At 44.3% G+C, this 26,121-nt stretch overlaps 1 protein-coding gene across 2 annotated transcripts in view; it reads right to left on the bottom strand.

The window, feature by feature from the left end:
- Positions 1–5,626: 5,626 nt before the first annotated feature.
- LOC132386494 (NACHT, LRR and PYD domains-containing protein 3-like) overlaps positions 5,627–26,121 on the bottom strand; it is a 35,633-nt gene continuing 15,138 nt past the window's right edge. The window contains exons 2-9 of one of the 2 annotated variants that reach the window (XM_059958786.1): positions 25,977–26,078; positions 24,633–24,804; positions 24,465–24,530; positions 8,323–10,060; positions 7,279–7,365; positions 6,953–7,123; positions 6,630–6,797; positions 5,627–6,465 (exon numbers count right to left, since the gene is read on the bottom strand). In XM_059958786.1, the coding sequence (XP_059814769.1) occupies positions 6,348–6,465; positions 6,630–6,797; positions 6,953–7,123; positions 7,279–7,365; positions 8,323–10,060; positions 24,465–24,530; positions 24,633–24,711 (2,427 nt within the window). In that variant the 5' untranslated portion in view covers positions 24,712–24,804; positions 25,977–26,078 and the 3' untranslated portion in view covers positions 5,627–6,347. The remainder of the gene's footprint in view (positions 6,466–6,629; positions 6,798–6,952; positions 7,124–7,278; positions 7,366–8,322; positions 10,061–24,464; positions 24,531–24,632; positions 24,805–25,976; positions 26,079–26,121) is intronic. The other variant, XM_059958784.1, reaches the window with a different exon arrangement.

Here is a 26,121-nt window from a genome sequence, read left to right as displayed (position 1 = left end):
GGATAGATCTTCTGCCCCTCATTGGGTGAATTTGGAAATTAAATCGGTACCAGGTTATGCTCTGGGTTCTATTTTAGGGACTTCTCTGCGTTTTGCTCTTTCTAAATTGCTGAAACGTATTGACAACCCGATAGTTAAACATACTTTACGTATATGGTTTCAATTTCGGAAATATTTCGGGTTGACTCAATTCGTTTGAAATAACCCTATTGTATCTAATTGCTTTTTCCACACTTCAATTATAGATCAAGCTTATTTGGCTTGCAAAACTATGGGATTACTAAGATTTTCTGATTTATTTTTGGACAATTGTTTTATGTCTTTTGAGCAATTATCTAATAAATATAATTATCCTAGATTTCTTTTTTTTTAGATATTTACAGATTAGGCATTTTTAAGTACTGTACATCCTACGTTTCCAAATTTTGTGACTTCAGATATTTTGGAGAGTTTGTTTGGATTGAACCCTTTTCAAAAAGGGCTTATATCAAAACTTTATAGTATAATTATGAAGATACGTTCAGAACCCCTTTATAAGATAAAAAATGATTGGGAAAGAGAGCTTAATCCTATTATTCCTGTTGAGAATTGGGATAGAATTCTTCAATTAGTTAATACATCTTCTATATGTGCCAAACATTCATTAATACAATTTAAGGTTGTGCATAGGGCCCATATGTCCAAGGATAAATTAGCTCACTTTTATTCTTATATAAATCCTATTTGTGATATATGTCAATTTGAAACTGCGTCTTTAACTCATATGTTTTGGTCTTGTCCGCTTTTGAAAAAATATTGGAAAGATATTTTTGATATTATCTCTCCAGTATTAAACATCGATTTACAACCCCATCCTATTACCGCAATTTTTGGTTTACCAATGTTAGACTCACTGCATTTATCTTCTTCCGCCTGTCGAATGATTGCATTTCTCACTCTGATGGCTAGAAGATCTATTTTGCTGAATTGGAAGGAAATAAATCCTCCCACTGTATTTCATTGGTTTTCTCAAACTATGTTATGTTTAAATTTAGAAAAAAAAATAGAAGTGGTGTATTTGATACTTCTATTAAATTTGAAAAGATATGGAGACCATTTATTCAATATTTTCATATGATGTAATATGACCCTGTTCCAGGCTTATTTGATTCTACAGTTTTAATCTTATTTATGTTGAGAGGATTGGAGTTGATGACACTGATGACTATGTACTCTTGTGAGATATTATAGACAGCCCTTTTTTTCCTTTTTTAGTTTTTTTTTCTTTATTTTGCTTTTTTTTCTTTATTAGCTATTAGATTAGGTTAGTAATTTTTGCATATTTTTTTCTTTTTTCTGTGTTTTTTTCTATATTATATATGATGTAATACCTAAATTTACCTTGTTCATATACTGTATGGTTTATGTTTTGGGAAAACTCATTTATATTGTAATTATTGCTTATGTATTCTTTCATGTGTAATGGGAATTTGTATGTTTGTAATCGCTTTATTAATATATCAATTGTATTTTCTACTTATTATTAATGATAATAAAAAGATTGAAAAAGAAAGTAATTTTCTAAGTAGGACTGACTGTGGCTTTTCCATTAAGAATAACAGGATCCAGTAGCACAGAGAGTTGTTGAAATCCAACGAGGACAGTTTCCCTATCAACCTCTGAGCGATGATCTTCTTCAACGCCAAGCTGAAAAGCTGAAGATGAAGAACAGTGTCCTGGCGGATCAGTTACCATTTGGTGATGGCACGGGAAGGAGTGGAGGTGCAGACGCATCATCACTGGATCGAATTGAGCGATAAGTGAACTAGAAACCATGCAATAAAGATCGGAGTTAATGTCATCAATAATGAGCCACTTGAAGCAATTTATTTCTTTTTTCAGAGGTCGGCGTCACTGGACATGTACTTCTGTCAACCTCTTGGGAACCGCAATGATGGTGTCAGCTTAGCAGCGCGAGTGGACAGTGAACTGTTCCAGGGAGATGTTGAAAATATTTCTTAGAACCTGTTAACCGGCTGTCAAGTCTCTCAGAATGCTTCCATGTAAATTATCAGGACCAGCAGCTTTACCTGGAATGATCCTGGCTTGGGGTCTCCCTCACATCAGCTGAGGCCAGACAGAGTGCCTATTCCTTGGGGGTATTGGGGGCATTTGTTCCAGGCACGTCGTTCCGTGTATCAAACTGAGCAGAAAAGACCCGAGAGCAACTTATTTCCCCGATGCGACAGAAGCATCTCGATCTCTCAGCCGTGCTCAGACATCTGTTGCCAGCCATCATCCATGGTTTGTCCTGACGCAGATATGGTTAATAACGGTGACGTCATCAATGCCCTTCAGAGATCTCGCATACTCATTGCTGTTAATGTGGCCGCCTCTCTGAACATGACATCCGTATTTTCAAAACAGTCCCGAAATGCTGAGGTTCTTCCCTCTGGTCAAATCTTTATCTCCCTCTGAACTCGTTTGATTTGTTCCATCAGGGGTTGATATGCAGGAATCTGCAGAACAGATAAGATGTCAGAGAGGAAGACTCAGTGCCAGAGACCCGGCCTCTGCGACTTTTCCCTGTTATGTCGACACTCCACAACAGTATCCAAAGTGGCAACAGGGTTACTCTGCATTGGCTCCTTAAACCCTTTCCTCTTCCTGTTGGTCACACAGTTTCCTGTGTCCTGTACCTTGGGTGTAACTACCTCTCCATTTGTCCTATCCATCACCCCTCAGCCTCCCGAATGATCCGTTCATCCAGTTCCATCGCCAACTGCTGAACACGGTTTGTTAGGAGCTGCATCCGGATGCACCTCTCGCAGTTGTAGTGTTCAGGAACACTGAAGATCTCCCTGCCTACCCACATCCCTGACGAGGACGCACTCAACTATCCCGCCTGGTATCTCTGCTGTCCTAACTGAGCTGATGTAGTGGTCAGAGACACTGAAGATCTCCCTGCCTACCCACATCCCTGACGAGGACGCACTCAACTGTCCCGCCTGGTATCTCTGCTGTCCTAACTGAGCAGACGTAGTGGTCAGAGACACTGGAGATCTCCCTGCCTACCCACATCCCTGACGAGGAGCATTCAACTATCCCGCCTGGTATCTCTGCTGTCCTAACTGAGCTGATGTAGTTTACCACGAGATTTTATTTTTTTTTTCTCTCTCTCTTCTCTGAAACCTCGAAGAGCGAACGCCTCAAGATCACCACTCTCACTCTGTCCACTCAGACTATGGCCACTGCGACAATACACAGACACTGAATTAATTGTACATCCCACCATAGAGTTTTATAAATTTGCAACTTAACTTCCTGGCTTTTTCACTCAGTGCCTCCATGCCATTTGCCTTCTTAACCACCATATCAATCTCTGCAGCCACATTCAGGGAGCTGTGAACTTGGACTTCAATATCCCTCTGCTCATCAACACTGTCAAGACTGTTGCATTTAACGGAGTACTGTCTCTTTACATTTGACCCACCGAGTTGCCGAGGAGCAGGTCGAGAAGAGGTTTACAGGAATGATTCCAGGAATGAAAAGGTTATCATACGATGAACGTTTGATGGCTTTGCGTCTGTACTCACTGCAATTCAGAAGGATGATGGGGATCTCATTGAAACCGGCCTAGACAGATTAGACATGGAATGGATCTTTTCCATGGTGGAAGAATCTAGGACAAAATGACACAGACTCAGGATAGAGGGGCCACATTTCAAAACAGAGATGTAGGGAAATTTCTTTAACCAAAGGGTGGTGTATTTGTGGAATTTGTTACCACATGCAGTTGTGGAGGCCAAGTCTTTGGGTGTATTTAAGGCAGAGATTGACAGGTTCTTGATTGGACATGGCATCAAAGGTTACGGCAGAAGACTGGAAAGTGGGGTTGAGAAGGAGTAAAAAAGATCAGCCATGATTGACCTGGTTTTCTCAAGTCCTGTTGAATTTATTGCCAAATGAGCAAGTACGGGAAGGTACAGGGACAGAGAAACACTGACTTGTGGCAGTATCACAGGCAAGTACATTCAGATAACACACGGAACATAAATTATACAATTCTCTGTCAGTAACAATATAGAAACATGTTTTATGTCATGGGACCAGAAGAAACAGAGGATGAGCGGCAGCACAGGTCAGTAACAATCTGAGAATAGACGTTTTACACAATTTACAATAAATAAATATGCATTTGTGTCGTAATCAATATATAAATATATTTGTGTCATGGAAAATATATTAATATACATTTTGTGTCAATAACAGACTCTGAAATGTTGAATTTGGTCTCTCAGCCAAAGAGTTGGCACAGTTTGGAAACAACAGGGCTCCAAACACTGGTCCCCTACAACACCCAATTGATCACACTGTAGGCCCAAGAAGGGTCTGATTATTCCTTCTCTTTAAACTCACAGACAACAGGAGAAATGAGCAGGCCACAGAAGATGGGATGGTGCAGTTAGAGAATTACGTAATGACTGTCCTGTGAGAGTCTGACCTGGGAGTGTGTGATGTGATGCTGCAGAGGGAGCTTCTCTCAGTGCTTGACTTCCGGTGTTTGACGGGATGGTGTGGTGGGAACTGCTCTCAGTTTCTAACCCAGGGACTATTTGATGGGTCGGTGTCGAGGGAGTTTCTCTCTGTGTTTGAGCGGTTAGTGGGGTCGAGATGGTAGCTCTCCCGGAGATTGTGTAATATGCTGATGCAAATTGGGCTTTACTCTGTGTTTTAACCCCAGGAGTGTGTGGTGGTATGTTGAGGAAGAACCTTCAGTCTGTTTCTGACCTCAGGAATGTTTGACGGCTCTTTGTGGACAGTGTTTTGGTCTGTGTCTGAGCCAAAGGAGTGATTGATGTGAGACACTGAGGGAGCTTCACTCTGTATCTGATCCGGGGACTGCGTGATAGACGGTGCGGTGGGAGATTTACTCAAAGTCTGACACTGTGACTATGTGATGTGTCTGATGCAGGACCTTTGTCATGGTACGGCCCGGAATAATCTTTTCCCAAAGTCTGACCCTGGGAGTGTAACATGGAATTGTGTGGAGGGAATTCTCTGTGTCTGACCCTGTAAGATAAGTGTGTGATTATTTATTTTGTGTCCAATCCAGGGATTCGGAGATAGGACGGTGTTGAAGGAGTTTCACTCTGCATCTGAGCCTGTGAGTGTGTGATGTGACGATGTGGCGGGAATTTCACTCTGTGTCTGATTGAGAAATATTGAAATTCAACGTCCCGGAGTGACAATGAAGGGATGATGCACACCCTATGTTGATTGTTTTTTTTTTCCATTCTCTTGTTCGTGACCTTTGTAGACGCAGGTCAGATATTATACAGCATATGAGCTTCCAATCTCTTTTGTTGTTTTGTCTGTGAGAGCTGGAAGGTAGGAGTCAGGATAGTGCACGTATCTGGGGTGTGAGGAAGCGGTGGTCAGCCTGGATGGCGATGGGGAATGAAGAGGTCCTGGGGACCAGACACTATCAGACTAATATCCCTCAGCCTGGAGCTGAGACGCTGCTGTACCAGTGTGAGGAGCTCAAACCCATTATTGCAGTTCACCGGGTGCGGGGGGTGGGGGTGATCAGTAACCCCAGGTCACTGTGTCTCCTCTAATGAGACTCGAGTCCAACACCAGGACAGGAAGTTACAGTGGTTTATTGATTTCATCATGACAAATGTAAATTAAACAATGTGTGAGCTGCTGACGTGCGGGAATAAATAAGCTGCTCCCGACTCACTCACAGTCACACACAATTAACTGACCGGCGACAACGAGTGACAGTTTGAATAATCAGTCCCGTTTCTCACCGTCACTCTGCATCGGGGAACATCATAGATGACGATGAAATCGCACTTCAGGGCCGTATCCGAGATCGCTGCAGGTTTCTGCTGAAGGATTTGTCCATCTAACATTATTATATGGGTCACACTGCTGAATGCACCGTCCTCAGCAAAGGGAGCAAAAGGATTCTCTCCTGGGATAATCCCACCCCGGGACACTGACGTCCCAAATTGAGCCCTGGGCCCCAGACACTTCCTGCCTGTGTAATTACCAGGTTCTTACGTGAGGGAAGTCATGAACCCGGACATCCGGCGGCTGTTGCGACGCCGGACGACAGGCGGAAATACATCACTACGGAAACACTTCAGATGTCACAGAGCGTGAGACTGGAGCCACGTACGTTAGAATTAGATTTAGAATTAAACCTGGCGGGTGCTCATTAAAGGTAATTGCAGAAATTAAAGGTGAGGCCGGGCATAATCGGCCAAAATGTCGATCCCGCCGGCGGGGATGTTCACAGATCCAATTTCAGTCGGGGTTCGGGTTCCAGCAGAGATCTCAGTTCCTTCCTCCCGGTCTCACTGAACCGATTCACCACATTCAGATGTCCACAGATCCACTCTCAGTCCGGGTCTGGGTTCCTGCAGAGATCTCAGTTCCTTCATCCCGGTCTCACTGAACCGATTCCAGTCCAGCCTGAAACAGATGGGAGAATAAAGATGAAATAAACAGATCACACAACAGTGTCAGTAACAGGGGACTGGCGTTAATGTTTCAACAACACTCACAGACAAATATCACCAGAAAACCCGCGGATCCGCTGATATTTTATCACATTGAACATTAACACAAACACTCACCTGATCCACATCAGACTCCGGAGGGTCTGTATGAGGCGGCGGACAGTGGGGACAGATCGGTCTGTCAGCAAGTTTGATCCCAGGTTTAGCTCCATCAGTGATCTGTTCGTACTGAGAGCGGAGACGAGATCCTTAGTACCAGAATCTGTGAGACCGACATAGTTCAGCCTGGAGATGAGACAGAGTGAGAGTGAGGAACACCGAGAGACAGGAGACAGTACAAATCCACAGTGTTTATTAGTAACAGAAATACTGATCACATTAATGTTCAGTGTCAGACACCCAGTGACTGTAAACACAATCTCCCACAGTCTGGTACTTACTCCAGTTTCTGTATTTTACACTCCGGATTGCTCAGAGCCGCAGACACCAGTTTCACTCCTGAATCTCCCAGGTTATTATAACTCAGATGCAGCCCCATCAGTGAAGGGATTGTACTGAGAGCGGAGGCGAGATCCTCGGCACCAGAATCTGAGAGACCGACACGGTTTAGCCTGGAGATGAGAGAGAGTGAGGGTGAAGGACACAGAGAGACAGGAGACGGTACAAATCCCCGGTGTTTATCAGTAACACAATTACTGATGACATTAATGTTCAGTGTCAGACACCCAGTGACTGTAAACACAATCTCCCACAGTCTGGTACTTACCAAAGTTCCTGTATTTTACACTCTGGGTTCCTCAGAGCCGCAGACACCAGTTTCACGCCTGAATCTCCAAGTTTATTATCCCCTAGGCTAAACACAAATAGAAAAATTGAAGAACAAAGTGATTCAAACCGTGGGTCTGAGGGAATTTCACTCACTCTGATATTTCAGGAAACATTAAACCCTTCAGTAAATCACTGATCAGAGTTCCCATCACTGCCAATGCCCCTCACTGTCCAGCTCCAGGGGATTCACCAAATGTCAATAATTTAATCTGTCGGTGTGACCCTGTAAACTCCACATATTCTGTTTCATTCCCCAATGTTTAGAAAACCTTTCTTGACAGGAGAGGGTCGGAAGGGGCAGGGTTGAAGGATGGGAGGAAGTCCCACAGTGAGGAAAATTTGTGAATGATGAAATGTCAATGGGAAACAGTGGAAGAAACCCCACGTGAAGAAAACGGATAGGGAGACAGAATGTGCCGGAGGAGGGGGAACGGGAAAGGAAAATCCCTCAGGAGGAAGGGGAATGGGGATGAGAAGTCCCCCAGCAGTATACCGATGGGAAAAGATAATCCAATAAGATGAGATGATCCAGAAACAGATTGCAACGGAGTGGTGGATCTGAACTGAGGCCCACAATCGGGAGAGGAGATGTGCCCATCAGGTCTGGGTATCTAGTAGTGAGCACAGTCACACAGGTGGAGTTGATGGTGATAGTTACACATGAGGATAGACAATCTCACTGATGCATTTCTATCCCTCTCGTGGGGAAGTCCGCTGACCATTCTTGTCCCTCACCGGGAAGGGGGTGTGAATCTCTAACCCACCTGCTGCACTCAGTGTCGGTCTGGGTGTCAGTAACATCGAGACGAAACATTGTCAATGGACATGTCACAGGCCATTCCTGTGACTTACTACCATTAAACCAATGGCCGTTGTTCACCAGGTATTTGTCACAATTCTTCACAGTTACACAAATTCCTTTACATTGAAACAACACAATGGAACAGTTTCACAGTTCAGAGTGAGAGATAAATCAAGTTACCCCAACTCCTGGCACTTGTGCAGCCCGGGTCCCAGCCGTTGGATTCCTTCAGACTGAATGCGGCAGTTGTCCAGGTCAAGGTTTTTTATTGTATCACAGAGTCCAATGACATGAGACAGGACCGCGCAGTCAATAGGGGTCAGTGTCATTCCACTGAATGAAAGTGCTTCCACTGATCCCAGAGCAGCCTGAGCCAGTCCACGATTCTGAGACTCAAACAGGTAGTGCAATGTGTTCAGGAGGCTCCTTTTACCAGCTTCACTCTCTGTGTTTCCACTCTGGCGTTGAATCTCCTCCTTCACCCAGTCAATCACCCGGCAGGTTGTTTCATTGGGAAATGGACCCAGAAACTCCTCCAGGCCCCGAGCTGTCATTGGGTAGGAGAGACCAGCAACAAAACGGAGAAATACCTCAAATCGCCCATCTGTCGTGCTGTGGAGTTCAGTGAGGAATTTCAGGATATCCCCGGGATGTGGATTCAGGAATTGTGCGACTGCAGCTACAAACTCTTGGATCGTGAGGTGTGGGAATGTGTACACCACGCTCCGGGCAGAATCCTCTCTCTCCAAAAGCTCCATCAGGAACCCGGACAGGAACTGGGAAGGCTGCAGATTGTACTTGATCAAATCTCCATCTGTAAACACAATCTTCCTCTCCGACACCCCTCTGAAGGCCATCTGACCAACCCTGAGTAACACATCACGGGCGTTCTCAATCTCACGGCCGTGATTTTTCAGGACGTTGTAAATATAGTAGGTGTACAGTTGAGTGATGGTCTTGGGAACTCGCTGCGGGTCCCTGACTCTTTGTGTGAAAAAGGGGCCCAGTGCCAGAGCAAGGATCCAGCAGTAGGAGGGGTTGTAGCTCATGGTGTACAGGATCTCGTTCTCCTTCACATGTTTGAAAACAGCTTCTGCCACTGTCTGATCTTCAAAATGTCTGATGAAATATTCCTTCCGTTCCTCACCAACAAATCCCAGGATTTCAGCCCAGACACTGATATACGCCTTTTCCAATAAATGTAACGCAGTGGGGCGGGTCGTCACCAGCACTGAACACCCTGGGAGCAGCTTGCCCTGGATTAAACTGTACACAATGTCAGACACTTCACACCACCACTCCGGATCTGGACACTGGTGCTTGGGTTCTGTATCTCTCCGACTGTCAGCAAAATCAATTTTGTCTTTGGATTCATCTAAACCATCGAATATAAACAGCAATCCCTCTGGGTTCTTCCAGATCTCTCTCAGGATATTCCCAAAGTAAGGATACTGATCCAGAATCAGTTCCTTCAGGTTTATTCGACAGTTAATGGAGTTTAAATCCCGGAATTTGAAACTGAAGACAAACTGGAACTGTTGGTATATTTTCCCTGTTGCCCAGTCATAAACAATCTTTTGTACCATTGTTGTTTTCCCGATCCCCGGGACTCCAGCCACTGCTGCTGAACTACTAGATTTGGTTTTACTCCGGGAAAAGCTGCTCTGGAACAACTGATCAGTCCGGATTTTTTCCAGCTCTCCACAGAGATGTTTCTTTCTCCATTTTTCATGGTCTTTGCCTCTTGCCAGCAGCTCATGTTCCACCAGTCTCCGATCTCGAACAGTAGAAATGACCGTGAGCTCAGCGTATCGATTAACCAGCTGGAAAACCTTCACCTTCTCCCTCATCAGGGTCGTGTTCACTCTCAGTATTTCAGTTTGTGCCCGCAGGGTCTCCTTGTGTTTCTGCTGAACATCTTAAATGGCAAAAGAAATAAAATGATAACCAGATTACACTTGTCAAAGACACAACTTGAAAACTGCAACCGGATCACTGTGCTGATATTGCAAGAACTCAACGTTCCTACAGCTGACGGTGTGGACAATAAAACCTGGTTCATGGACCAAGAAAATGTAAGACATAAAATTCAGCGATGAGTAAAGATGAAAGTTCCCACTGCTGATCGCTATCTCCGGGTATCTCTAACCTACCTCAACACCAAAGCTCACATGTAACCTCTGCTCCTTCAGTTCAGCCATTCTGCCTCTTCACACTTTCCAAACCTGCACTGATAGCTCGAGATCTGAAATATAATATCCACTCCCTTTATTTTTGTATTTGTTATCCTTGGTATTGTACGCATCAATTGGGACAGAATATGAAAAATATGGCATAGATTCCCTGAGAAAATCAATATTGAATATGCCAGGCAACTGCGCTCACCGGTTCTCTGGCAAAGGTTCCTGTTGCACTGCAGCTATGGACGGATGTATTGCAAAGTTATAAATAGAAAATGTTAAACAGGAAAAGTGACCATCTTACAGATTGCAAAAATATTTTGCAGGCAGTTGAAACCATGTAGCAAGAGGAGATCATAAGCATGTATGTCCCCCTACTATTAGGTCAACGGGACTCTGGCCAACCATGATACAGTTGATGAAGGGATGTAAAAAATGGAGTTGCTGGGAAGTGAATGAACTTTCATGGATACTGGAGTCTGAGACTGGGGAATATTGAATCGGATTTCTTCACTTGGAAACAGATTTCATTGGACCATGGCATGTTTTTATTCCCCTTTTGATTTCTGTCTCTGAAACTACGCCTGGATCCATAATATCCGTTTTAACTTATTAACCAATGACAAGTTAGAAACATTGAAAGCCTACAGCACAATACAGGCCTTTCAGCTCACAAAGCTGTGCAGAACATGTCCTTACCTTTGAATTTTCCTAAGCTCCATGTACCTATCCAGCAGTCTCTTAAACATCCTTATCGTATTCAACTCCAACACCGTTGCAGGCAGCCCATTCCATGCACTCGCCACTCTCTGCATAAAAATAATACTACTGACATCTCCACTGTACCTTCTTCCAAGCATCTTAAAACTGTGCCATCACATGTTAGCAATTTCAGCCCTAGGAAAAGCCTCTGACTATCCACACGATCAATGCCTCTCATCATCGTATACACAATCACGTTACCTCTCATCCTCATTTGCTCCAAGGAGAAAAGGCAAAGTTCCCTCAACCTATTCTCATACGGCATGCTCCAAAATCCAGACAACATCCTTGTAAATCTCCTCAGCACCCTTTCTATGGTTTCCACGTCCTTCCTGTAGTGAGGCAACCAGGATTGAGCACAGTTCTCCAAGTGGGGTCTGACCAGGTTCCTATATAGCTGCAACATTACCTCTCGGCTCCTAAACACAATACCACTATTGATGAAGGTCAATGCATCATATGCCTTCTTAACCACAGAATCAACCTGCGTAGCAGCTTTGAGTGTCCTATGGACTTGGACCCCAAGATCCCTCTGATCTTCCGCACTGCCAAGAGTCTTACCAATAATACTATATTCTGCCAACATATTTGACCTATGAAAATGAACCACCTCACACTTATCTGGGTTGAACTCCATCTAGCACTTCTCAGCCCAGTTTTGCATTTCATCATTGTCCCGCTGTAGCACTTGACAACCCTCCACACTATCCACAACACCCCCAACCTTTGTGTCATCGGCCAATTTACTGACCCATCCTTCCACTTTCTCATCCAGGTCATTTATAAAAATCTTGAAGAGTACGGGTCACAGAACTGATCTCTGAGGCACACCACTACCGCCGACCTCCATGCAGAATATGACCCATCTACAACCACTCTTTGCCTTCTGCGGGCAAGCCAATTCTGGATCCACAAAGCAATGTCCCCTTGGATCCCATACCTCCTTACTTTCTCAATAAGCCTTGTATGGTATACCTTATCAAATGCCTTGCTGAAATCCATGTACTCTACATCTACTGCTCTACCTTCATCAATGCGTTTAGTCACATCCTCAAAAGAATCAATCAGGCTCGTATAGCACGATCTGCCTTTCACAAAGCCATGCTGACTATTCCTAATCATATTATGCTTCTCCATATGTTCATAAATGTTGCCTCTCAGAATCTTTTCCACCAACTGATGAACCACTGAAGTACGACTCACTCATCTATAATTTCCTGGGTTATTTCTGCTCTGTTTAATGAATAAGGGAACAACATCCACAACTCTCTAATCCTCCAGAACCTCTGCTGTTTCCCTTTAATGATGCAAAGATCATTGCCAGAGGTTCAGCAATCTCCTCCCTCGTCCAGTCCCGGTGACTTATCCAACTTTTCAAAAGCTCCAGCACATCCTCTTTCTTAATATATAAATGCTCAAGATTTTCAGTCTGCTGTAAATTATCCCTACAGTTGCCAAGATCCTTCTCCGTAATGAATACTGAAGCAGAGGATACCTCTGCTATCCTCTGGTTCAATACACACTTTTCCACTGTTGCTCTTGATTGGTCCTATTATTTGATGTCTTATCCTTTTGCTCTTCACAGACTTGAGAATGCTTTGGGATTTTCCTTAATCCTGTTCACTATGGCCTTCTCATGGCCCCTTCTGACTCTCCTAATTTCCTTAAGGTCCTTCCTGTTAGCCTTATAACCTTCTAGATCTCTATCACTACCTACTTTTTTGAACCTTTGGTAAGCTTTTCTTTTCTTCTTGACTAGACTTATAGCAGCCTTTGTACACCATGGTGTGTACGCTATCTCATTGGAATGTACCTATGCAGAGCTCCAGGCAAATATCCCCTGAACATTTGCCATTTTTCTGCCGTACGTTTCCCAGAGAACATCTGTTCCCATTTTATGCTTTCAAGTGCCTGCCTGATTGACTCATATTTCCCCTTACCCCAATTAAACACTTTCCTAATTTCTCTGTTCCTATCCCTCTCTAATGCTATGGTAAAAGAGATAGAGTTGTGATCACTATCTCCAAAATGCTCTCCCAATAAGAGATCAGACACCGGGCCAGGTTCATTTCCCAGTAACAGATCAATGCAGCCTCTCCTGTTGTAGACTTATCTACATATTGTGTCAAGAAAGCTTCCTGAACACACCTAACAAACTCTACCCCATCTGAACTCCTTGCTCTAGGGAGATGCTAATCGATATTTGGGAAATTAAAGTCTCCCATCACGACAACTCTGTTATTAATACACCTTTCAAGTATCTGTCTCCCTAGCTGCTCCTTGATATCCCTGTTACAATTGGATGGTCTATAACAAAACACCCAGTAAAGCTATTGACCCCTTCCTATTCCTAACTTTCACCCACAGAGACTCCGTAGACAATCACTCCACAACTTACTTCTTTCCTGCAGCCGTGACACTATCTCTGATTAACAGTGCCACACCTTCACCTCCTTTGCCTCCCTCCCTGTCCTTTCTGAAACATCTGAGGCCTGGCAGTCAAAGTAACCATTTCTGCCTCTGAGCCGTCCAAGTCTGTGTAATGGCCATAACATCATAGCTCCGAGTAATGATCCATGCTCTAAGCACATCCGTTTTGTTTATAATACTCGTTGAATTAAAATAAACAAATCGCAAGCCATCGGTTGGAGCACATCCCTTCTCTATCACCTGTCTCCTACAGCCTGCTCCAATCCCCCAGCCACGCATTTATCCTCTACCTCATTCTATTCGTCTACTCACTCTCTCGTGGAACAGGCAGTAATCCCGAGATTAATACCTTTGAAGTCCTGCTTCTCAAATTCTTTCCTTGTAGCCTTTTTTTCAGGACCTCCTCCATTTTCCTGCCTATGCCATTGCTACCAATATGTACCACAACCTCTGGCTGTTCTCCTTCCCACTTCAGAATATCGAGGACATGATTAGAATCATCCCAGACCCAGACACCTGGAAGGCAGACTAAGATCCGCGTTTCTTTCCTGCATCCACAGAATCCTCTGTCTAACCTCGTAACTATAGTGTCCCCTATCACTGCTGCCATCCTCTTCCTTTCCCTTCCCTTCTGAGCCACAGGGCCAGACTCTGCACCAGAGGTGCGACCACTGTTGCCACCCCCAGGTAGGTCCCACCTCCCAGCAGTACTCAAGCAGGAATACTTATTGTTAACAGGGACAGCCACAGGGATGCTCTCTTGCCCTTCCCTCTCCTGACTATTACCAACGTATCTGTCTCCCAAGGCCCCGGTGTGAATACCTGCCTATAGCTCCTATCTATCACCTCCTCAATCTCCCTGACCAGATGAAAGTCATCGAGCTGCATCGAAGTCGGATTCCCAACCCCTGTCCATTAAATCTGTTGAAGTAACAAATCTGAGATAAAATCTCAATCAAAGCACCTATATTTTGAAGAGAATGTTCATCTCTTTAACCGTGAAGTGAAAGCCAATTTATAAACAAACTCAGTCCCTTGCAGAAAAAGTGCAACCACTTCAGACATACCGCACACCGCTGAACAGTTCTCAGGAGATACAGGAGTAGATAAATCATACAGAGCTGTTATGAATGGAAGTGCCAACGTAGAAGTGGATTCCGACTTCCCTAAAAATGAATCTAGATTGCCTTTATTAAGGGCTTGAAGAGGATGTAAGTTTTAAAGTGTGTTGAGGAGAGATCCTGTTCTTTCGTGTAGTTAAATATGGAAAATGAAACTAAGCTTCATAGCAGTCATGGAAAGGAGAACAGATGGATTGGACATAGATATCCTGAAGTAGGTGAGAAATTGTATACCACAGCACTGATTGAAGGTAATTCTTCATCCAGTTAGCCGGAGTCATTCAAAAGTGAATAGCGGGAGTATGGTGCCAATGTGGGCATGAAGAGCAAATTGTAAGGAACATTGAAAATCAAGGTATATCAATGGTTTTACTGATAGAAGTTGCTGTACTCAGATTAAAGCATATACAAAAAAACAAAGAAAATGTTCGGCGAAGAGTAGAGTAGAAGTTCTTAAAATGTATTATGAGACCAGTTTGGGACATGACATGATGATGTTTAAGAAAAATGCAAAAGTGCTTTGTAAATATATTACAGGCAAGAGAGGTTCAGTGTATTAGGACACTGCCAAGTGTACATTGGAGTTCAGTGTATGAGGAAATGTCTGAGGGGGAGCATTTGCTACTGCTGTTCAGGAGCATTTAAACTAATGTGGCAGGGGGATGCGAACAAGTGCAAAGAGACAGCGGTGTACAATGAGGGTAGAAGCAAGAAGTAGTAAGTGAAAAGTAAAAGTGGCAGGCAGGCAAATCCAGTGCATAAATCAAAAAGGGCCACTTTTCAACATAATTGTATAAGGGCTAAGAGTGTTGTAAAAACAAGCCTGAAGGTTTTGTGTGTCAATGCAAGGAGCATTCGTAACAAGGTGGATGAATTGAACGTGCAGATAGTTATTAATGAATATGATATATTTGGGTTCACAGAAACATGGCTCCAGGGTGACCAAGGATGGGAGCTCAACATCCAGCGATATTCAATATTCAGGAGGGATAGACAGGAAAGAAAAGGAGGTGGGGTAGCGTGGCTGGTTAGAGAGGAGATTAACGCAATAGAAAGGAAGGACATTAGCCTGGAGGATGTGGAATCGATATGGGTCGAGCTGTATAACACTAAGGGGCAGAAAATGCTGGTGGGAGTTGTGTACAGGCCACCTAAGTAGTAGTGAGTTTGGGGATGGCATTAAACATGAAATTAGAAATGCTTGCGATAAAGGAACAGCAGATATAATGGGTGACTTCAATCTACATATAGATTGGTGGAACCAAATTTAAGGGTTCTTGGAATGTCTGCAGGATGGAAAGCGGCCAGTGAGTGAGTGGGCCAGTGAAGGAGTGGAGATTTGAGGCTTCGACGAGAAGAGGCGTAAGCCCAGCTTGTTCCCAGTTAGTCTTTACAATGCCTCCTGAGATGGTGATGTGCCTCTCCTGTGAGATATGACAGTCTTGGGGGAGCTCCCCTCTCCCGCACAGTCACATCTGCCAGAAGTGCTTGCGGCTGGGCGATCTGGAAGACCGTGTGAGGAATCTGGAGCAGCAGCTAGATGAACTTCGACTAATAAGGAAGAATGAGGCAGTTATAGATGAGAGCTACAGGGAGGTAGTCACACCTAGGCTGCCGGAAGCAGGACGTTAGGTGACAGTCCGAGGGGGGAAAGTGAAGGAGAGTAGACAGGTCGTGCAGAGCACCCCTGTAGCCATTCCCCTGAATAATGAGTCTACCGTCCTGGATTCTGTTGGTGAGGACGACTGACCAGGTGTGAGCCACGGTGGCAGGGCCTCTAGCACTGAGTCTGACCCTGTAGTGCTGAAGGACGGGATGGAGAAGAGGAGAGATGTCGTCATTGGAGACTCTATAGTCAGGGGAGCAGATAGGAGATTTTGTGAATGACAGAAGGAAACCCGTATGGTTTGTTGCCTCCCGGGTGCCAGGGTCCGGGATGTCTCTGACTGGGTGCATGACATCCTGGTACGAGAGGGAAAGCAACCAGAAGTCATGATACATGTTGGGACAAATGACATAGGCAGGAAGAGGGATAGGAAGAGTTTCGGGAACTCGGAAGAGGGCTGAAGAACAGGATCTCAAGGGTGGCGTTCTCAGGATTGCTGCCAGTACTACGTGACAGTGATGGTAAGAATTGGAGGAGATGGCAGTTGAATGCATGGCTAAGGAGTTGGTGCAGGGGGTAGGGTTTTAGATTTTTGGACCATTAGGATAACTTCTGGGGAAGGTGGGACCCGTACAGATTGGATGGGTTGCACCTGAACTGGAGGGGGAGCAATATCCTTGCTGGTAGGTTTGCTAGCATGGTTCAGGAGGGTTTAAACTCATTTGCAAGGGGGATGGAACCTGGAGCGATAGAGCGGTGAAAGAAATGCATGGAGTAAAGCCAGATCCAATAAATAGAGAGGCTTTCAGGAAAGAGAAGCAAAATAAAGGGTGTAAAGGTAGTAACAGGGGGAAAGTGCGTGTACTTCAATGCAAGAAGCTTCAGGAACAAAGGTGATGAACTGAGAGCTTGGATACATACATGGAATTATGATGTAGTGGCCATTAGGGTGACTTGGCTGGCACCAGGGCAGGAATGGAATCTCAATATTCCTGGATTTCAGTGCTTTAAAAGGGATAGAGAGGGGAGAAAAAGGGGAGGAGGGGTGACATTACTGGTCAAGGATACTATTACAGCTGCAGAAAGGGTGGGTAATGTAGCAGGATCCTCTTTTGAGTAAGTATGGGTGGAAGTCAGGAACAGGAAGGGAACAGTTACTCTACTGGGGGTATTCTATAGGCCCCCTGCTGGCAGCAGAGATACCGAGGAGCAGATTGGGAGGCAGATTTTGGAAAGGTGCAAAAATAAAAAAGGTTATTATCATGGGTGACTATAACTTCCCTAATATTGATTGGCTCTTGATTAGTTCCAAGGGTTTAGATGGGACAGAGTTTGTTAAGTGAGTCCAGGACGGATTTCTGTCACAGTATGTTGACAGGCCGACTGGGGGGAATGCCGTACTAGATCTAGTATTAGGTAACGAACCGGGTCGGGTCACAGACCTGTCAGTGGGTGGCCATCCGGGGGACAGTGATCACCGCTCCCTAACCCTTAGCATTATCATGGAAAAGGACAGAATCAGAGAGGACAAGAAAATTTTTAATTGAGGAAGGGAAAATTATGAGGCTATAAGGCTAGATCTTGCGGGTGTGAATTGGGATGATGTTTTTGCAGGGAAATGTACTATGGACTTGTGGTCGATGTTTAGGGATATCTTGCAGGATGTTAGGGATAAATTTGTCCTGGTAAGGAAGATACAGAATGGTAGTGTGAAGGAATCATGGGTGACTAGTGAAGTGGAAAATCTAGTCAGGTGGAAGAAGGCAGCATACACGAGGTTTCGGAAGCAAGGATCAGATGGGTCTATTGAGGAGAATAGGGTAGCAAGAAAGGAGCTTAATAAAGGGCTGAGAAGAGCAAGAAGGGGGCATGAGAAGGCCTTGGCAAGTAGGGTAAAGGAAAACCCCAAGGCATTTTTCAATTAAGTGAAGAACAAAACGATGAGAGGAGTGAAGGTAGGAACGATTAGAGACAAAAGTGGGACGATGTTCCTGGAGGCTGTGGAAGAGAGCGAGGTCCTCAATGAATACATCTCTTCGTTATTCACCACTGAGACGGAACTTGATGACGGTGAGGACAATATGAGTGATGTTGATTTTCTGGAGCATGATAATATTAAGGGAGAGGAGGTGTAGGAGTTGTTAAAATACATTAGGATGGATAAGTCCCCGGGGCCTGACGTAATATTCCCCAGGCTGCTCCATGAGGCAAGGGAAGAGATTGCTGAACCTCTGGCAAGGATCTCTATGTCCTCGTTGTCCACGGGAACGGTACCAGAGGATTGGAGGGAGGCAAGTGTTGTCCCCTTGTTCAAGAAGGTAGTAGGGATAGTCTAGCCAATTATAGACCAGTGAGCCTTACGTCTGTGGTGGGAAAGCTGTTGGAAAAGATTCTTAGAGATAGGATCTATGGGCATTTAGAGAATCACAGTCTGATCAGGGATAGTCAGCATGGCTTTGTGAAAGGCAAATCGTGCCTAACAAGACTGATAGAGTTCTTTGAGGAGATGACGAGGCATATAGATGAGGGCAGAGCAGTGGATGTGATCTGCATGGATTTTAGTAAGGCATTTGACAAGGTTCCCCGTGGTAGGCTTATTCAGAAAATCAGAAGGCATGGGGTCCAGGGAAGTTTGGCCAGGTGGATTCAGAATTGGCTTGCCTGTAGAAGGCAGAGGATCGTGGTGGAGGGAGTACATTCCGATTGGAAGGTTGTGACTAGTGGTGTCCCACAAGGATCTGTTCTGGGACCTCTACGTTTTGTGATTTTTATTAATGACCTGGATGTGGGGTTAGAAGGGTGGGTTGGCAAATTTACAGACGACACAAAGGTTGGTGGTGTTGTAGATAGTGTAGAGGATTGTCGAAGATTGCAGAGAGACATTGATAGGATGCAGAAGTGGGCTGAGAAGTGGCAGATAGAGTATAACCCGGAGAAGTGTGAGGTGGTACACTTTGGTAGGACAAAATCCAAGGCAGAATACAAAGTAAATGGCAGGATACTTGGTAGTGTGGAGGAGCCGAGGGATCTGGGGGTACATGTCCACAGATCCCTGAAAGTTGTGTCACAGGTAGATAGGATAGTTAAGAAAGTTTATGGGGCGTTAGCTTTCATAAGTCGAGGAATAGAGTTTAAGAGTCGCGATGCAATGATGCAGCTGTGTAAAACTCTAGTTAGGCCACACTTGGAGTATTGTGTCCAGTTCTGGTCGCTTCACTATAGGAAGGATGTGGAACCATTGGAAAGGGTACCGAGATTTACCAGGATGCTGCCTGGTTTAGATGGTATGGATTATGATCAGAGATTAAGGGAGCTAGGGCTTTACTCTTTGGAGAGAAGGTGGATGAGAGGAGACATGATAGAGGTATACAAGATATTAAGAGGAATAGACAGAGTGAACAGCCAGCGCCTCTTCCCCAGGGCACCACTGCTCAGTACAAGAGGACATGGCTTTAAGATAATGGGAGGGAAGTTCATGGGGGATATTAGAGGAAGGTTTTCCACTCAGAGAGTGGTTGATGCGTGGAATGAGTCAGTGGTGGAGGCAGATACACTAGTGAAGTTTAAGAGACTACTAGACAGGTATATGGAGGAATTTATGGTTGGCGGTTATGTGGGAGGCAGGGTTTGAAGGTCAGCACAACATTGTGGGCCGAAGGGCCTGTAATGTGCTGTCCTATTCTATAGTCTATAATCTATGGTTTTCTGAACCAACATGTCAAGGACCCAAATAGGGAGCAGGCCATTCTAGACTGGGTATTGAGCAATGAGGAAGGATTAGTTACCATTCTTGTCGTGCGAGGCCCCTTGGGTAAGAGTGACCATAATATGGTGGAATTCTTCATTAAGATGGAGAGTGACATAGTTAATTCAGAAACAAAGGTACTGATCTTAAAGAAGGGTAACTTTGAAGGTACGAGACGTGAATTAGCTAAGATAGACTGGCAAATAATACTTAAATTGTTGACAGTGGATATGCAATGGCAAGCATTTAAAGATCGCATGGATGAACTACAACAATTGTTCATCCCAGTTTGGCAAAAGAATAAACCAGGGAAGGTAGCGCACCCGTAGGTGACAAGGGAAATTAAGGACAGTATCAAGTCCAAAGAGGAAACATACAAATTAGCCAGAAAACGCGGCACACCTGAGGACTGGGAGAAATTCACAGTCCAGCAAAGGAGGACAAAAGGCTTAATTCGGAAAGGGATAAAAAAGATTATGAGAGAAATCTGGCAGGGAACATAAAAAATGACTGTAAAAGTTTTTTATAAATATGTGAAAAGAAAAAAAAAATATTGGTTAAGACAAATGTAGCTCCCTTACAGTCAGAAACTGGTGAATTGAACATGGGGAACAAGGACATGGCAGACCAATTGAATAACTACTTTGGTTCTTTCTTCACTAAGGAAGACATAAATAATCTTCCGGAAATAGTAGTGGACCGAGGGTCCAGTGAGATGGAGGAACTGAGGCAAATACATGTTAGTAGGGAAGTGGAGTTAGGTAAATTGAAGGGTTTAAAGGCAGACAAATCCCCAGGGCAAGATTGTCTGCATCCCAGAGTGCTTACGGAAGTAGCCCAAGAAATAGTGGATGCAACAGTGATAAATTTTCAAAACACTTTAGATTCTGGATTAGTTCCCGAGGATTGGAGGGTGGCTAATGTAACCCCACTTTTTAAAAATGAAGGGAGAGAGAATCCGGGGAATTATAGACAGGTTAGTCCGACATCGGTCGCGGGGAAAATGCTAGAGTCGGTTATCAAAGATGTGATAACAGCACACTTGGAAAGTAGTGAAATCATCGGAGAAAGTCAGCATAGATTTGTGAAAGGAAAATCATTTCTGACGAATCTTATAGAATTTTTTGAGGATTTAACTAGTAGAGTGGGTAGGGGAGAACAAGTGGATGTGGTATATTTGGATTTTCAAAAGGCTTTTGACAAGGTCCCAGACAGGAGATTAGCATGCAAACTTAAAGCACACGGTATTGGGAGCATGGTATTGATGTGGATGGAGAATTGGTTGGCAGACAGGAAGCAAAGAATGGGAATAAACGAGACCTTTTCAGAATGGCAGGCAGTGACTAGTGGGGTAACTCAAGGCTCAGTGCTGGGACCTCAGTTGTTTACAATATATATTAATGATTTAGACGAGGGAATTCAATGCAGCATCTCCAAGGTTGCGGATGACACGAAACTGGGTGGCAGTGTTAGCTGTGAGGAGAATGCTCAGAGGATGCAGGGTGACTTGGATAGGTCAGGTGAGTGGGCAAATTCATGGCAGAAGCAATTTAATGTGGATAAATGCAAGGTTATCCACTTTGGTGGTAAGAACAGGAAAACAGATTATCATCTGAATGGTGGCCGATTTGGAAAAGTTGGTGGGGGGGGGGGGGAGTGCAATGAGACCTGGGTGTCATTGTACACCAGTCATTGAAATTGGGCATGCAGGTACAGCAGGCGGTGAAAAAGGCGAATCATATGTTGGCATTCATAGCAAGAGGATTTGAGTACAGGAGCAGCGAGGTTCTACCGCAGTTGTACAAGGCCTTTGTGAGACCACACCTAGAGTATTGTGAGCAGTTTTGGTCCCCTATTCTGAGGAAAGCGATTCTTACCATAGAGGGAGTACAAAGAAGGTTCACTAGATTGATTCCTGGGATGGCAGGACTTTCATAAGAAGAAAGACTCGATCAACTAGGCTTATACTCGCTGGAATTTAGAAGATTGAGGGGGGATCTTACTGAAAGGTATAAAATTCTAAAGGGATTTGACAGGCACGATGCAGAAAGATTGTTCCTGATGTTGAGGGAAGTCCAGAATGAGGGGTCACAGTTTAAGGATAAAGGGGAAGCCTTTTATGACCGAGATGAGGAAAAACCTCTTCACACAGAGAGTGGTGAATCTGTGGAATCCTCTGCCTCAGAAAACAGTTGAGAGGCCAGTTCATTTGCTATATTTAAGAGGGAGTTTCATATGGCCCTTGTGGCTAAAGGGATCAAGGGGTATGAAGAGAAAGCAGGTACAGGGTTCTGAGTTGGATGATCCTCCATGATCGTACTGAATGGCAGTGCAGGCTTGAAGGGCTGAATGGCCTACTCCTGCACCTATTTTCTATTTTTCTATGTTTCTATGAAACCTCCAGGGGTGCATTCAGGAATCGACCATGTACCGGGACAGTCTAGGAACAGCATGGTGCTTCACAGTGTGTTAAGTCTAGCCAGGGCTGTTTGCAGTTTTACAGTGCTTCAACACCCTGCCAGACGTCTGTTCAGTCCATGGTCATAATGTGGATTAAATGAAGTATAGCTTAACATTCGTGCAAATTGTGCTGAGTGGGACTTGAGCTGAAGGAACTGCTTCATTAGTTTTAGGGATACAGCACAGTGACAGACCCTTCCAGCTCATGCGCCCAATTACACCGATGTGACCAATTAACAGAGTGACCTCTACATCTGGATATGGACTGATTAAGAATAGTCAGCATGGCTTCGTGTGTGATAGGTCATCTCGAACCAAACTTATAGAGTTCTTCGAGGAATTTACCAGGAAAATTGATGATGAAGGCCAGGCAGTAGATGCTGTCCAGATGGACTTTAATACGGCAAGGACCCGCATGGGTGCTTTGTGAAGAGGTTTCAGTTGCTCGGCATTCAAGATGAGGTATTAAATTGGACTTGACACTGGCTTTGTGGGATAAGCCAGAGAGTTGCCTGTCTGAGTTGAGGCAGGTGACATGTACTGCAGGAATTGGTGTTGGATCTGTTGTTGTTTGTCATCTATATCAAAGATCTGGATTATAATGTAGCTGACTGGATCAGCACATTTCCAATGACATCAATATTTGGGGTGTAGTGGAGAACAACGAAGTCTAACATGACTCGCAGCGGGATCTGAAACGTTAGGAAAAATGACTGAACATAGCAGATACAAATTAAAGCAGACAACTGCGTGATGTTGTACTTTGATAGGGCCAACCACGGTCTACACAGTGAATGTTGGGGCACTAAGGAATGTGATAGAGCAAAAAGATCTGGGAATACTCGTACATAATTAATTGAAAGTGGCGTCCTGGGTAGACAGGGTCATTAAGAAAACTTCTGGCGTATTGGCCTTCATAAACCAAAGTATTGAGTACAGGAGGTGGGATGTTATGTTGAAGTTGTGCAAGACATTGGTGAGGCCTAGTTTGGAGTATTGTGTGAAGTTTTGGTGACCTGCAGAAAAGATGGAAATACCTGTCAAAGAGTTCAGTGAACATATTGCACAGACGGTGCCAGGTCTGGAAGACCTGAGTTATAACACAAATTTGAATAGATTAGGTCTGTAAACCTTGGAACGCAGAAAATCAAGAGGAGAATTGATAGAGGTATACAAAATTATGGGGGATATAAATAAGGAAAATGTAAGCAAGCTTTTTCCACTGACAATATCTGGGTCTACAACTAGAATCCACGGTGAATGTTTAAGGGGAATACATGGGGAAACACCTTCACTCAGAGTGTGAAACACATTGCCAGCCCAAAGTAGTGCATATAACCTCAATTTCAACATTTAAGAAGGTTGGATAGGTACATGGATGGAGGTTAGTGGGAGTAGGCAGTTTAAGTGGTTCGGCAAGGAATAGATCAGCCGATGGGCCTGTTTCTGTGTTGTACTTCTCTGTGACTCCATCTTCAGAATGTGGGAAAAAACCTGAAAATCCAGAAGAAACCCGCACGGTCACGGAGAGACAGTACAAGCTCCTTAGTCTGCCTCGGGAATTGAACCGAGATCACTGATGTTGAAAGCAGTAGTCTAACAGCAACTCCACAATGTCACCCTAACCGTGGAAGAACTTCCTGATTCTCCCACTCTCAGACAATCTGGGATATGCTGCTGTGTTACCAGCCAGCATTGTTGGGATTCACAACACCTCAGCCGACTGCCAGCAACATCTAGGGCTTTCATGGGCAGGAGGACCTTGCTGGGTGCAGATACCTGAGTGACTTATGGCCAAACAGTCAAAATACTGAACTGAGTTATTTTACAAAATATCAGAAAAGGTCTGAAGTGTTCCAACTCAAGATACCAATTCACTGATAGAGATTTCCAGTCAAGACCATCCCTTTCCACAAACACTGACAGTTGGATTCCTAGTTTCAGTAATCTATGAACAATCGCTGTTCAACATCATTTCTGTCAAGTAATCAGTTTGAATCATTTATTTGATCACTCACCCTTGAGTTGCGAAGATAGCTCACAAAAGCCTCGGCTGACAATCATATGTTCATATGGATCAGGACCTGTTGACATCGAAAAACTTTCATGAAATTGAATCCAACATGCATTGTTAAATCTGGAAAGTTTCAATCTGATTTAGGTCAGAGTGCGTTATTTCATGGTACCAAATTCCTGGATTTCCTTCAGTATCCTTTCCAACTTTGGTAACTCCTTCCTCACTTCCACAAAGGATTCCCACATCATTCTCTGGGCCTTGGCGCCTTTCTCCGTCACCAGACTGAGGAAGAGTTTGGAACTCTCTGTCCGGTTTCCCCACTCCGCAAGCTCCTTGACTTCCTGTGAAGAACAACAGTGAAGATCGGACGGACAGACACAGAACGATGAGGAAAATATGCTCATTGATGGGACATTCAACTAGTCGTCCCATTGCCCAAGAGCACCGGGACAATCACTGGTCTGTCTCCTGGTCCATTCTGAAAATCTATGGGTTCAGGCAATGGAACCGAAACACGAACTGAACACAATTACAAGTCGGTATTATTATTGCAGAGTGAAGTAATCACTTTTGCCACATTTCTTCATAATGCTTGTAGAGCTCTTACATGTTTTTGTTGATGACGGCAATGTGAGGTAGGCATTGGCCATTAACCAGTGGATTATGGCTCGTTACAACTCTAGTGTTCCTGCACAATGCATTGTCTCTCTCGCTGCTCTCTGGTCTGGGTCTGTCTCTTTCAGTGTGATGGAAGTGACATGGGTGAGCTCAGTGAGAACATTTCCTACCCACAAACACATGGGCTGATGACCTCTGTTGGCAGATACCACATTTGGAAAGTTGACTATGTTCGATTATATTGGATTGTGTCTTGATTGGTCTCTGGGACAACTCAACAAATCCCTGTTCATGATATTGACTGTCCTGAAGGATCCTCCGGGCTGATGTGGCCTGATCTAAAGTGAATTTCCGGAGTTGGTTATCAGATTCTATATCATGAATACATTCATACTGTCCTGGAAAAATGGAGCTGGTGAAAAACAGTGAAGCTTTATTGGCAGCAAAGAAAACTCTAAATACTCATTCAATAACACTTTTCTGTTCTACCAATTATTGAAACATTTTTCATTTGCAAGTTGTTATTTTTGAACCGACCTGGTGTATGTGTGGTGTTGTGGGGAAATTCGGCAAGCTGGCGTCTTGAGTGTACACTTCCACCACTGTCATTGGTAATGAGAACTTGTGGCCAGATCAAAGTGGCAGGGAACGGGCCCGAAAGCGAGTAATCAGCCAATGTTTGGTCGATATCAGTGCTAGACCGAATCCAAAAGGTTCCAATGCCACGGCTGTGAGTGAGGGTGTTTAGTTCACTGATTCGTGAAGTTTACTCACATCTGCGGCTCTGGTCTGGACTCAAGGACCGGCTGCTGCAGTGAATGTGGCTCGGTGGCCGTGGACTCACTTTCCACGTTGGTGGTCTCTGCGGTTAATATTCTCGGTGTTAATTACTTACTTTTAGTGTTCGGACGATCTGTTCCGTTTTTCAAACATTGGGTGTTTGGCGGCCTTTGTTATGTGAGTTTTTTAAATGGGTTCTATTATGTTTCTTCGATTTCTGTAAGAAAGTGAATCTCAGGATTGTATACTGTATACATATT

This window comes from Hypanus sabinus, unplaced genomic scaffold (genome assembly GCF_030144855.1).
Source record: "Hypanus sabinus isolate sHypSab1 unplaced genomic scaffold, sHypSab1.hap1 scaffold_118, whole genome shotgun sequence".
In the NCBI taxonomy this organism is placed as follows: domain Eukaryota; kingdom Metazoa; phylum Chordata; class Chondrichthyes; order Myliobatiformes; family Dasyatidae; genus Hypanus; species Hypanus sabinus.
The sequence above is the reverse complement of the archived record's forward strand: the minus strand, read 5'-3'. Positions and strand labels throughout refer to the sequence as shown.